General features: G+C 40.1%; 1 protein-coding gene across 1 annotated transcript in view; it reads right to left on the minus strand.

Annotated features, from left to right (window-relative positions):
- Positions 1-3,486: 3,486 nt before the first annotated feature.
- The window catches only part of LOC112605347 (sulfotransferase 1C4-like), a 30,275-nt gene continuing 19,493 nt past the window's right edge, over positions 3,487-14,268 (minus strand). The window contains exons 6-7 of the mRNA XM_025355022.1: positions 5,015-5,189; positions 3,487-3,602 (exon numbers count right to left, since the gene is read on the minus strand). Of these exons, the coding sequence (XP_025210807.1) occupies positions 3,487-3,602; positions 5,015-5,189 (291 nt within the window). The remainder of the gene's footprint in view (positions 3,603-5,014; positions 5,190-14,268) is intronic.

Consider the following 14,268-nt stretch of genomic DNA (forward strand, 5'->3'; position numbering starts at 1 on the left):
ACATACAAGACAAGAGGGAAACCTCATACAGTGTTTTCAGGGATCTGCAGCAAAGTTTGTAACTGATCAGTTTGCTGGGCCATCTTGAAAAGTGGGCTTACAGGTGTCCTAAGCCCACATTCTATCACAAGGTACTCCTCTCCATTACAGAACACAGAAAGACACAAAAAGCACACCAAATTCACTGCCGCTTAAGACTAGCCTCATAAGTCCTTTTTCCCATTAATTAAAATATTACAGGAAATAACCAGTGATTTTTTTTTCCATGTATTCAACCAGTTTATACAGAGAAAGAGAGAGAGAGAGATACTGAGTAAGAGGAAAGCATTGCCTGGGGCAGAGTGGGGAAGGCAAGGCACTCAGGACGGCCAGAGAAAAGACCCATCCATTGCAGCTGACACTGAAAAGTTCAGGCAGCTGCTTGTCAGTACAGTAGCAAAGGGATCTTTTCCAGCAGTCCCATTTATTGGGAGATCCCGCTCCCCATGTTTAACGTGGGTTCTTTTCTATTTCCTAGGTGTCGGCTGGTTTGAGAAATAAAGGGAAAGAGCTTAAGAGAGAGAAATTTAAAGCTGGATGTCCAGGGGAGACATCACATATTGGCAGGATCCATGATGTTCCCTGAGCTGTAAAACCAGCAAGTTTTTATTAGCGATTTTCAAAAGAGGAGGGAGTGCATGAATAGGGTGTGGGTTACAGAGATCACATACTTCACAAGGTAATAAAATATCACAAAACAAATGGAGGCAGGGCGAGGTCACAGGACCAAGGTCACAGGACCACCGGATGGGGCAAAATTAAAATTGCTAATGAAGTTTTGGGCACGCATTGTTGTTGATAACATCTTATCAGGAAACAGGGTTTGAGAGCAGATAACCTGTCTGACCAAAATTTATTAGGTGGGAATTTTCCTCTTCCTAATAAGCCTGGGAGCGCTACAGGAGACCGGGGCTTATTTCATCCCTTCGGCTTCGACCATAAAAGATGGCACACCTTGAGGGGGCTGTTCATAGGCCTACCCTCAGGGCACATTCTCTTTCTCAGGGATGTTCCTTGCTGAAAAAAAGAATTCAGTGATATTTCTCCTATTTGCTTTTGAAAGAGGAGAAATATAGCTCTGTTCCGTCTGGCTCACCGGCGGCCAGTTCAAAGTTACCTCTCTTGTTCCCTGAACATTGCTGTTATCCTGTTCTTTTTGCAAGATGCCCAGATTTCATGTTGTTCAAACACACATGCTCTACAAACAATTTGTGCAGTTAACACAATCATCACAGGGTCCTGAGGTGACATTCATCCTCCTCAGCTTAAGTGTCCATGAAATCTTCACAATGTATGTTCAGAGATTGCAGTAAATACAGGCATAATAAATTATAAAAGTATTAATTTGGGGAACTAATAAATGTCCATGAAATCTTCACAATTTATGTTCTTCTGCTGTGGCTTCAGCCGGTCCCTCCGTTGGGGGTCCCTGACTTCCTGCAACACCCATTAGCTCTCAAGTTTCGTCTTTTAGGGAGGAAAAAGCTCTCCATGTCCAATGGTCCTGTCCATGCCTAGTCCTGTCACCTATAACCATTATCAAGCAGTGCAGGGCAGATTAATTTGAAGAGAATAGCAGTTAACATCCCATAGTGCCAAACCTGTTCTTAGCTGAAAGGGACTTTACCAAGAGGGACCTCTAAACCCCTAAATTGGGCCTCTAACCCAAGGTCAGTCAAGCGTCCATGCCTTTTAAGAACAGTCTCTAACCCGCTCTGTCTTAGGAGAGACTCTAACTCCCCTAAGTTGGGCCTCTAACCCAATCCCATCCTTTACCTAGCTACTCCACCACTTATCCAAAGTTGGTCAATCAGTGCTGCCGTCTATTTCCTTTGGATAGGAGGGGTCTTCTCAGTATCATCCCTTTAAGGTTAGCCAGAAGGTTTTACTGGAGCCCATCACTTACCAAAAGTTAAGTCATTGAGTCAGCAGTTTCGGCACTATTGTCGCTTCCATGGTTGCCAGAAAGATGTTACAGGAAAGGGGTATTGATCCAGACCCCCAGAGAGGGTTCTTGGATGTTGCACAAGAAAGAATTCAGGGCGAGTCCATAGAATAAAGTGAAAGCAAGTTTATTAAGACAGCAAAGGAATAAAGAATGGCTACTCCATAGAGCAGGGCCAACAACTGCTGGTTGCCCATTTTTATGGTTATTTCTTGATTACATGCTAAACAATGGGTGGATTATTCATGCCTCCCCTTTTTAGACCAATAGGGTGACTTCCTGATGTTGCCATGGCATTTGTAAACTGTCATGGCGCTGGTGGGAATGTAGTAGTGAGGATGACCAGAGGTCACTCTCGTGGCCATGTTGCTTTCAGTGGGTTTCAGTCGGCTTCTTTACTGCAAGCTGTTTTATCAGTAAGGACTTTATGACCTGTATCTTGTACCAATCTCCTATCTCATCCTGTGACTCAGAATGCCTCAGCAGGTCTCTGCCTCATTTTACCCAGCCCCTATTCAAGATGCAGTTGCCCTGGTTTACACACCTCTGACACAGGGGTTGGGGGAAATGATAGAACTACATTCTCTTTTTCCTAAATATTGCTCTGCTTCTTGCTGCCTTTGGGTTTTGTCACTGGAGACTTACTTCATTGGGCCTTAAAGGATTTCTGGGTCTCAGGAGAGACCCCTGAAATGGGTGTCCCTAAGGTTTTTAAAAGTAAGCTATTAAGTAGGGCAAACTTGAACTCTTGAGGAAGAGGAGACATGAATGTTGACTGTGCTGAATGTGGAATGTGTGCTTTGAGGCCGGAGCATGGACTGTTGAAAAATATCCAAGGCTGCATATCTTAATTTCCACTGTTGCTTTCCTGGGACTCCATGCCATACAACTTTGTTTATTCTCCTCTTTGATCCCTCTGCACCAACAGTCTAGTGTAGTGCTTACCTGGTAATAACAGCTGTGCTCATGCTGTGATCTTTTATTAGGCTGTGCCTTTCTTAGGGGTAAGGATCTTATTCTTATCATCTTTTGGTGCTGCCCATTGCCTGGCATGAAAAAGGTGCTCAAAATATGTCTGTTTTCAAATGAATGGGGCTGAAATTTTTGCTAAGTAAGATTATATTGCATAAAAGTCTTGCAAGTAATGAAATAGATGTTTTAATTCAAATAAAACTATAAGAAAATACAGAAGGAGAATATATACATGGAACAGAAATGATTAAATATGTTTTATGTATATTACATGTTGAGATGTTGAAATTCACCTAAACCCTAAAAATCTGTGGAGAAGGGAGAAAAACACAAAGCATAGTAATTATATAACAAGTCGGATTGTGGGTAATCCAAAAAGCAGATCAGAAATTCAAGGATAAAGAATGTTCATGCCTTTGTTTAAAAACTCTTACACTGAGTCAGACAAACCATTAGTGGTATTTGGAAACAGATTTCTTTTTCACTTTGCAGAGGCTAGGGAGAGAAGAAGTTTTATCCTCTCGCTGTGTTTATTTGAGTCCCATGCAAAATGACAGTGAAGTGTCAGCCATATTTTTCTCATGATATTCATTAAATTGCTTGTTCTGAGCTTCAGTGAACTGATTTTTCCAATCTCCCACAACTCCTGCAAAGAGTAATGCAGAGCATATTCAATGATATTTTCATAAACTTTGACTATTTTGGATTTAGATAATCTCATGCCTCTCAATACTTAGATTGCTTATATAGATATTAACACATTGTCCTGCTGACATTGAAATGAGAAAAGAAGTCACAGGTATGATTACTCCATTTCATAGGTGAGGTATTTGTAAATAGCAAGTTTTGTGTTTCAGTAAAGCCTGAACTCTAGATCACAGGTTCCCTAATTATCTGCACTTCTCTACTGTACCAGCACTTTCTTAAACCTCAATACATCTAACATTCTATTCAAGTTAGTGAGACCTAATTTTCTTACCCTCTCTTCAGAGGTCACCGAATGACCACATTCTCAGAGTATCATATGCTCCTTCCATCTGTGCCTCTAGTTCAGGCAAAATTCTCAGTTGAACACAACTGAGAATTCTCCTTTCCTATCTAAATTCTCATTGCTGTAAACATATCATTAAATTAAAGTAATAGAATATGAAGGAATGGTAGGATTGGCTAACTTTGTTTTATACTTATGCAATAGAGTATTCAATTTTTTTGGCTTCAACAGCCAAAAATTGTCAGACAGCTGACAGCAAGCTATTTTTCTTCTATTTGCCCCATAGGATTGAATCTATTTAGGCACTTTGAGCTGTATAACGTAATTTTCATGTGTACTATGTAAATTTGCTTAATTGTCTATGAGTAATACCATCACATCACTTACCAGTTGGTTTAAAAGAAAACTAGGCTAATTGATTAAATTAGAGTGGATACTTCTCCAATAAGCCTTGGATTTTTGCTTACTTTTTAAAAAAAGGTACTAGATAATTTTTTTAAAAGTTACCAAAATAAAGAGAATGAAACAATATTTGTCTTCATTTAAGGAGCCAACCATTGGATAGTGGAGGGTGCTCAATGGGCTGGAGGCTGAATCCTGGTCTGGCTAGCCTCTGACAATGATGACTCATAGTCCTACCTTGGCCATTCTGTGAGATGACACAGACTGAGTAACACTCGAAGCGCCACCCTCTGACTCCTACGGCCAACAACATTTGCCACTATCTCCCAGAATATATTGGGAGGAACACTTGTTTCATGGAGATTAATAGGCTTTACTGGAGAAAGAGTTTTTGGTCACATACATTTTTGAAGCTTTGAGTTATGCAGAGTTAAACCAGTTTCCTTGCAGAAACTATAATATGCTTCAAAGGGTGTAGGGCAAGGTGTGTAGTGTCCCACACTTCTCTGATGGCGAAGCACATGCTCTCAGAATAAAGCTTTGACCAACTCACTTCAGGAAACACTGTAAACAGTGGTTTCAACTAGCTTGAACATGGGAAGACATTGATAAATTGATATTGTTTATTCTGTTGTCAGAAGAAAGAGAAAGCAACTATACATCACCTTTTCTCAAGAATGGAGAGAGATTATGATTCATTTTAATTTCATTTATGTAGTTGGTCATGGGGTTCCTTTTCATTACATCAAATGACGTGTTATAGACAATTTTGTCTAAAATCTCTTCTTTTAGGTTCTTCCCAAGGAATTCCATTATCTTTCTAATTTCACGTTTTGGATCCTGTTGGGGAGAGTAGAAGAAGAGAGCTCTCTAACAAAGGAAAAAATATAACAACAGTCAAACCTTAAAGAATTATGGGAATAATGGTTAAAATATTTTAAACAATGTCAGTTTATGTTTAAAAGTAATTTTGAAATGCTTTGCTTCTTAACATATGCAGATCTGTAAATGTCAATTCAACAAATATGGCAATCTTAAAGTGCAGTGATATGCAAACAAGTGTGTTTGTTCCTGTGCTGTAGCTGATGTTAAGGGGACATGCTGAGAACGGTTTCATCTGGGAAGTTTAATGTTTTACTGGGAAGTATAATATTTTACTCACTTTCATTGTTAGCGGATAAGAAGTTATTTGGGAAAAACATCACAAGACAGCTGAAAAATTCTGAAGAGAAAAGACACAAACTCTTGGGAGCTCTATCACCTGAGAAACTCAAGTACTCATCCTGGAAGACGTAGGGCAAGATTATATTGCCTTTCTACTGCTGCAGCTGGTGGTCTCTTGAAAGGTCTACCTCCTGGCTGGAGGCCACGCAACTCAAGTCATTATAGCAACTCATAACAGAACAACCCTGCTCCAAAGAAGGAGAAAAAACAATAGCTAATTCCACTGCCCACATCACCCTGGCTAACCAGAAGTCTTGAGTCTGTCCGTGTGGCAACTTCATTGCTAGCATAACCAGCATTCAAGAAAACCAGTGCACTAAACAAAACTACGAACAAGGACTCCTACAGAGTTCATTTCACTCCCTTGCCACCTCCATCACAATAGGTGCTGGTATCCATTGCTGAGACACCTGAAGATGGATCACATCACAGGACTCTCTGCAGACACTCCCCAGTGTCAGCCCATAGCCTGGTAACTCTATTCGGTGGTTAGGCCCAGAAGGGCAATAACAATCACTGCAGTATGGCTCTCAGAAAGCCCTAATCTTAGAGGAAAAGCAGGGAGAGCACCACATCAAGGAGTTACCCTGTGGGACAAAAGAATCTGAACAACAGTCCTTGGATTCCAGATCTTTCCACTGAAAGAGTCTACCCAAATGAGAAGGAACCAGAAAAGTATTTCTGGTAGTATGACAAAATGAGGTTCTGTAACATCCCTAAAAGATCACACTAGTTCTCCAGCAATGAATCCAAACCAAGAAGAAATCTCTGAATTACCAGAAAAAGAATTCAGAAGATTGATTATTAAGCTACTCAAGAAGATACCAGAGAAAGATAAAAACCAATTTAAAGATATTTAAAAAATTAGAGGATATGAATGAAAAAGTCTCCAGAGAAATAGATATCATAGGGAAAAGACAATCAGAATTTCTGGAAATGAAAGACACACTTAGAGAAATGGAAAATATACTGGCAAATTTCAACAATAGAATTGAACAAGTAGAAAAAAGTAGTTCAGAACTTGAAGGCAAGGCTTTTGAATTAACCCCATTCAACAGAGACAAAAAAGAACCAAAAAATGAACAAAGCCTTCAAGAAATTTGGGATTATGTTAAACAAAAATAAGAATAATTGGTGTTCCTGAAGAAGAGAAATCTAACAGTTTGGGAAAGTTATTTAAGAGAATAATCGAGAAAAATTTCCCTGGTCTTGCTAGAGATCTGGACATCCAAATACAAGAAGCTCAAAGAATACCCAGGAAATTCATTGTGAAAAAGATCTTCACCCAGGTACATAGTCATCAGGTTATCTAAAGTCCAGACAAAGTAATGATTTTTTTTTTTTTTTTTTTGATATGGTCTTTTGCTCTTGTTGCTCAGGCTAGAGTGCAATGAATGGCATGATCTTGGGTCATCGCAACCTACACCTCCCAGGTTCAAGCGATTCTCCTTCCTGCCTCAGCCTTCCAAGTAGCTGGGATTACAGGCATGCGCCACCACGCCCCACTACTTTTGCATTTTTAGTAGAGATGGGGTTTCTCCATGTTGGTCAGGCTGGTCTTGAACTCCAAACCTCAGGTGATCCACCCGCCTTGGCCTCCCAAAGTGCTGGGATTACAGGCATGAGCCACCATGCCCGGCTAGAATCTTAAGAGCTGTGAATCAAAAACATCAGTTAACCTATATAGAAAAACCTATTGGATTAATGCAGATTTCTCAGCAGAAACCTTGCAAACCAGAAGGGATTGGGGTCCTACCTTTAGCCTCCTTAAACAATAAAATTAACAGCCAAGAACTTTGTATCTAACAAAACTAGCTTTGTAATGAAGGAGAGATAAACTCTTTTTCAGACAAACAAATGCTCAGGGAATTCAGCGCTTGCAGAGTGCTGGCAAGCTCTGCAAGACATGCCAAAAGGAGTTCTAAATCTTGAAACAAAACCTTAAAATACGCAAAAATAGAACCTCCTTAAGGCACAAACCTCACAGGACCTATAAAACAATAACACAGTGAAAAAAGCCCAAAGTATTCAGGCAACAACTAGCATCATGAATAGAACGGCACCTCAAATCTCATTACAGACATTGAATGTAAATGACCTACAGGCTCCACTTACAAGATACAGAATGGCAGAATGGATAAAAATCCACCAACCACGTATCTCCTGTCTTCAAGAGACTCACCTAACACATAAAGACTCATATAAACTTAAGGTAAGGGGGTGGAGAAAGATAATCCATGAAAATGGAAACCAAAAGTGAGCAGGAGTAGCTATTCTTATATTGGACAAAACAGACTTTAAAGCAACAACAGTTAAAAAAGACAAAAGGGAAGATGGTCAAATAGGAACAGCTCTGGTCTACAGCTCCCAGTGAGATCGATGCAGAAGATGGGTGATTTCTGCATTTCCAACTGGGTACCTGGTTCATCTCATGGGGACTGGTTGGACAGTGGGTGCAGCTCACGGAGGGTGAGCTGAAGCAGGGCAGGGTGTCACCTCACCCAGGAAGTGCAAGGGGTCAGGGGATTTCCCTTTCCTAGCCATGGGAAGCCATGAGTGACTGTACCTGGAGGAGCGGTACACTCCTGCCCAAATACTGCAATTTTCCCACTGTCTTTGCAACCGGCAGACCAGGAGATCCCCTCCTGTGCCTGGCTTGGCAGCTCCCACACTCATGGAGCCGTGTTTACTGCTAGCGCAGCAGTCTGAGATTGACCTGGGACGTGGTAGCTTCGTGGGGGGAGGGGCATCCACCATTGATGAGGCTTGAGTAGATAATTCCATGCTCACAGTGTAAACAAAGTGGCAGGGAAGCTCGAACTGGGTGGAGCCCACCACAGCTCAGCAAGGCCTAATACCTCTCTAGATTCCACCTCTGTGGGTAGGGCATATCTGAACAAAAGGCAGCAGACAGCTTATCCAGACTTAAACATCCCTGTCTAACAGCTCTGAAGGAGGAGTGGATCTCCCAGCATGGTGTTCGAGCTCCAATAATGGACAGACTGCCTCCTCCTCAAGTGGGTCCCTGAGTCCCATGTAGCCTGACTGGGAGAAACCTCCCAGTAGGGGCCGACAGACACCTTATACAGGCAGGTGCCCCTCTGGGATGAAGCTTCCAGAAGAAGGATCAGGCAGCAATATTTGCTGTCCTTCAACCTCCACTGGTGATACCTAGGCAAACAGGGTCTGGAGTGGACCTCCAGCAAACTTCGACAGACCTGCAGCTAAGGGGCCTGTTAGAAAATTCCAAAAACCAGAAGGCCTCTTCTCCTCCAAAGTATCACAGCTCCTCACTAGCAAGGGAAGAAAACTGGACAGAGAATGAGTTTGATGAGTTGAGAGAAGTAGGCTTCAGAAGGTGGGCAATAACAAACTTCTCCAAGCTAAAGGAGCATGTTCTAACCCATTGCAAGGAAGCTAAAATTCTTGAAAAAAGGTTAGATGAATGGCTAACTATAATAAACAGTGCAGAAAAGAGCTTAAATGACCTGATGGAGCTGAAAACCACAGTACAAGAACTTGGTGAAGCATACACAAGCTTCAGTAGCCAATTTGATCAAATGGAAGAAAGGATATCAGTGATTGAAGATCAAATGGAATAAAGTGAGAAGACAAGATTAGAGAAAAAAGAGTGAAAAGAAATGAACAAAGCCTCCACGAAATATGGGACTATGTGAAAAGACCAAGTCTACGTTTGCTTGGTGTACCTGAAAGTGACCGGGAGAATGGAACCAAGTTAGAAAACACTCTTCAGGATATTATCCAGGAGAACTTCCCCAGTGAAGGAAAATAAAATCCTTTACAGACAAGGAAATGCTGAGAGATTTTGTCATCACTAGGCCGGCCTTACAAGAGCTCCTGAAGTAAGCAGTAAACATGGATAGGAACAACCGGTACCAGCCACTGAAAAAACATGCCAGATTATAAAGACCATTGTTGCTATGAAGAAACTGCATCAATTAACAGGCAAAATAATCAGCTAGCATCATAATGACAGGATCAAATTCACACATAAAAATATGAATCTTAAATGTAAATGGGCTAAATGCCCCAGTTAAAAGACACAGACTGGCAAACTGGATAAAGAGTCAAGACTCATTGGTGTGCTGTATTCAGGAGACCCATCTCATGTGCAAAGACACACATAGGCTCAAAATAAAGGGATGGAGGAATATTTACCAAGCAAATGGAAAGCAAAAAAAATGCAGGGAATTGCAATCCTGGTCTCTGATAAAACATACTTTAAGCCATCAAAGATCAAAAGAGACAAAGAAGGCCATTACATAATGGTAAATGGATCAATTCAACAAGAAGAGCTAACTATCGTAAACATATATGCACCCAATACAGGAGCACCCAGATTCATAAAGCAAGTTCTTACAGACCTACAAAGAGACTTACACTCCCACACAATAATAATGGGAGACTTTAACACCCCACTGTCAATATTGGACAGATCAACAAGACAGAAAATTGACAAGGATATCCAGGACTTGAACGCAGCTCTGGACCAAGCAGACCTAAGAGACATCTACACAACTCTCCACCCCAAATCAGCAGAATATACATTCTTCTCAGCATCACATCACACTTATTCTAAAATTGAGCACATAATTGGAAGTAAAACATTCCTCAGCAAATGTAAAAGAACAGAAATCACAACAAACTGTCTCTTAGACCACAGTGCAATCAAATTAGAACTCAGGATTAAGAAACTCACTCAAAACTGCACAACTACATGGAAACTGAACAACCTGCTCCTAAATGACTGCTGGGTAAATAACAAAATAAAGGCAAAAGTAAAGCTGTTCTTTGAAACCAATGAGAACAAAAACGCAACGTACCAGAATCTCGGACACATTTAAAGCAGTGTATAGAGGGAAATTTATAGTGCACTAAATGCCCATAAGAAAAAGCAGGAGAGATATAAATTTGACACCCTAACATTACAATTGAAAGAACTAGAGAAGCAAGAGCAAACAAATTCGAAAGCTAACAGAAGACAAGAAATAACTAAGATCAGAGCAGAACTGAAGGAGATAGAGGCACAAAACCCTTCAAAAAAATCAATGAATCCAGGAGCTGGTTTTTTGAAAAGATCAACAAAATAGACCAATTGCAAGAGTAATAAAGAAGAAAAGAGAGAAGAATCAAATAGACGCAATAAAAAATGATAAAGGGGATATCACCACCAATCCCACAGAAATACAAACTGCTGTCAGAGAATACTATAAACACCACTATGCAAATAAACTAGAAAATCTAGAAGAAATAGACAAATTCCCGGATACATACACCCTTCCAAGACTAAACCGGGAAGAAGGTGAATCTCTGAATAGACCAATAACAGGTTCTGAAATTGAGGCAATAATTAATAGTCTACCAACCAAAAAAAGTCCAGAACCAGACAGATTCACTGCTGAATTCTACCAGAGGTACAAAGAGGAGCTGGTACTATTCCTTCTGAAACTATTCGACCAATGGAAAAAGAGGGAATCCTCCCTAACTCATTTTATGAGGCCATTATCATCCTGATACCAAAGCCTGGCAGAGACACAACAAAAGAAGAGAATTTTAGGCCAATATCTCTGATGAACATTGATGCAAAAATCCTCAATAAAATACTGGCAAACCAAATCCAGCAGCACATCAAAAAGCTTATCCACCATGATCAAGTCGGCTTCATCCCTGGGCTGCAAGGCTGGTTCCACATATGCAAATGAATAAATGTAATCCATCACATAAACGGAACCAATAACAAAATCCACATGATTATCTCAATAGATGCAGAAAAGGCCTTTGACAAAATTTAATAGCCTTTTGTGCTAAAAACTCCCAAAAAACTAGGTATTGATGCAATGTATCTCAACATAATAAGAGCTATTTATGACAAGCCCACAGCCAATATCATACTGAATGGGCAAAAACTGGAAGCATTCCCTTTGAAAACTGGCACAAGACAAGGATGCCCTCTCTCACCACTTCTATTCAACATAGTATTGGAAGTTCTGCCCAGGGCAATCAGGCAAGAGAAAGCAATAAATGGCATTCAAATAGGAAGAAAGGAAGTTAAATTGTCTCTGTTTGCAGATGACATGATTGTATATTTAGAAAACCCCATCATCTCAGCCCCAAATCTCTTCAGGCTGATAGGCAACTTCAGCAAAGTCTCAGGATACAAAATCAATGTGCAAAAATCACAAGCATTCCTATACACCAATAACAGACAAACAGAGAGCCAAATCATGAGTGAACTCCCATTCACAATTGCTTCAAAGAGAATAAAATACCTAGGAATACAACTTACAAGGGATGTGAAGGACGTCTTCAAGGAAAACTACAAACCACTGCTCAACAAAATAAAAGAGGACACAAACAAATGGAAGAACATTCCATGCTGATGTATAGGAAGAACTAATCTCGTGAAAATGGCCTTATTGCCCAAAGTAATTTATAGATTCAATGCTATTCCCATCAAACTACCACTGACTTTCTTCACAGAATTGGAAAAAAAACTACTTTAAACTTCATATGGAACCAAAAAAGAGCCTGTATAGCCAAGACAATCCTTCACAAGAAGAACAAAGCTGGAGGCATCACGCGACCTGACTTCAAACTTTACTACAAGGCTACAGTAACCAATACATCATGGTACTGGTACCAAAATAGATATAGAGACCAATGGAACCTAACGGAGGGCTCAGAAATAACATCACACATCTGCCACCATCTGATCTTTGACAAACTTGACACACACAAGCAATGGGGAAAAGATTCCCTATTTAATAAATGCTGTTGGGAAAACTGGCTAGCCATATGCAGAAAACTGAAACTAGACCCCTTCCTTACACCTTATACAAAAGTCAACTCAAGATGGATCAAAGACTTAAACATAAGACCTAGGACCATAAAAATCCTAGAAGAAAACCAGGCCAATACCATTCAGGACATAGACATGGACAAAGCCTTCATATCTAAAACACCAAAAGCAATGACAACAAAAGCCAAAATTGGCACATGGGATCTAATTAAACTAAAGAGCTTCTGCACAGCAAAAGAAACTATCATCAGAGTGAGCAGGCAACCCACAGAATGGGAGAAAATTTTTGCAATCTATTGATCTGACAAAGGGCTAATATCCAGAATCTACAAATAACTTAAAAAAAATTTATAAGGAAAAAGCAAACAACCCCATCAAAAAATGGGCAAAGGATATGAACAGACACTTCTCAAAAGAAGGCATTTCTGCAGTCAACAGACATATGAAAAAGTGCTCATCATCACTGGTCATTAGAGCAATGCAAATCAAAACCACAATGAGATACCATCTCGTGCCAGTTAGAATGGCCATCATTACAAAGTCAGGAAACAACAGATGCTGGAGAGGTTGTGGAAAAACAGGAACACTTTTACACTGCTGGTGGAAGTGTAAATTAGTTCAACTATTGTGGAAGACAGTGTGGCGATTCCTCAAGGATCTAGAACTAGCAATCACATTACTGGGAATATACCCAAAGGATTATATCATTCTATGATAAATACACATGCATACATGTGTTTATTGTGGCACTATTCCAATAGCAAAGACTTGGAACCAACCCAAATGTCCATCAGTGATCGAATGGATTAAGAAAATGTGGCACATATACACCATGGAATCCTATGCAGCCATAAAAAAGAATGAGTTCATGTCCTTTGCAGGGACATGGATAAAGCCGGAAACCATCATTCGCAGCAAACTATCACAAGATCAAAAAACCAAACACTGCCTATTCTCATTCATAAGTGGGAGTTGAACAATGAGAACACATGAGACACAGGGAGGGGATCATCACACACTAGGGCCCGTGGGTGTGGGGGCTTGGGGAGGGATAACATCAGGAGAAATACCTAATGTAGGTGATGGGTTGATGGGTGCAGCAAACCACCATGGCACATGTATTTCTATTTAACAAAACTGCATGTTCTGCATATGTAACCCAGAAGTTAAAGTATGATAATAATAAAAGAAGACAAAAGGGACAGTATACAATCATGAAAGGACTAGCCAAATAGGAAAATATCACAAACCTAAATATATATGCACCTAACACTGGAGCTCCCAATTTTATAAAGCAATCACTACTGGACCTGAGAAATGAGATAAATGGCAACACAATAGTAGCGGGGGACTTCAATACTCCACTGACAGCACTAGACAGGTCATCAAGACAGAAAATCAACAAACAAACAATGGATTTAAACTATATCCTAGAACAGATAGACTTAACAGACATTTACAGGACATTCTATGCAACAACTGCAGAATATAAATTCTTTTTATCAGCACATGAAACGTTCTCCAAGACAGACCTTGTAATAGGCCACAAAATAAGCCTCAATAAATTTAAGAAAACTGAAATCATATCAATCTCTCAGACCAAGTGGAATAAAACTGGAAATTAACTTCAAAAGGAATCCGCAAAGCTATACGAATACATGGAAATTAAATACTCTTTTCTTGAATGATCCTTGGGTCAACAATGAAATCAAGATGGAAATTAAAAAATTATTTGAATAAAATGGTAATAGTGACACGACCAACCAAAACCTCTGGTATACAGCCAAAGTGGAGCTAAGAGGAAAGTTCATAGTATCAAATGCCTACATCAAAATGTCTGAAAGAGCACAAATAGAAAATGTAAACTCACACCTC

This window comes from Theropithecus gelada, chromosome 13 (assembly GCF_003255815.1).
Source record: "Theropithecus gelada isolate Dixy chromosome 13, Tgel_1.0, whole genome shotgun sequence".
In the NCBI taxonomy this organism is placed as follows: Eukaryota; Metazoa; Chordata; class Mammalia; order Primates; family Cercopithecidae; genus Theropithecus; species Theropithecus gelada.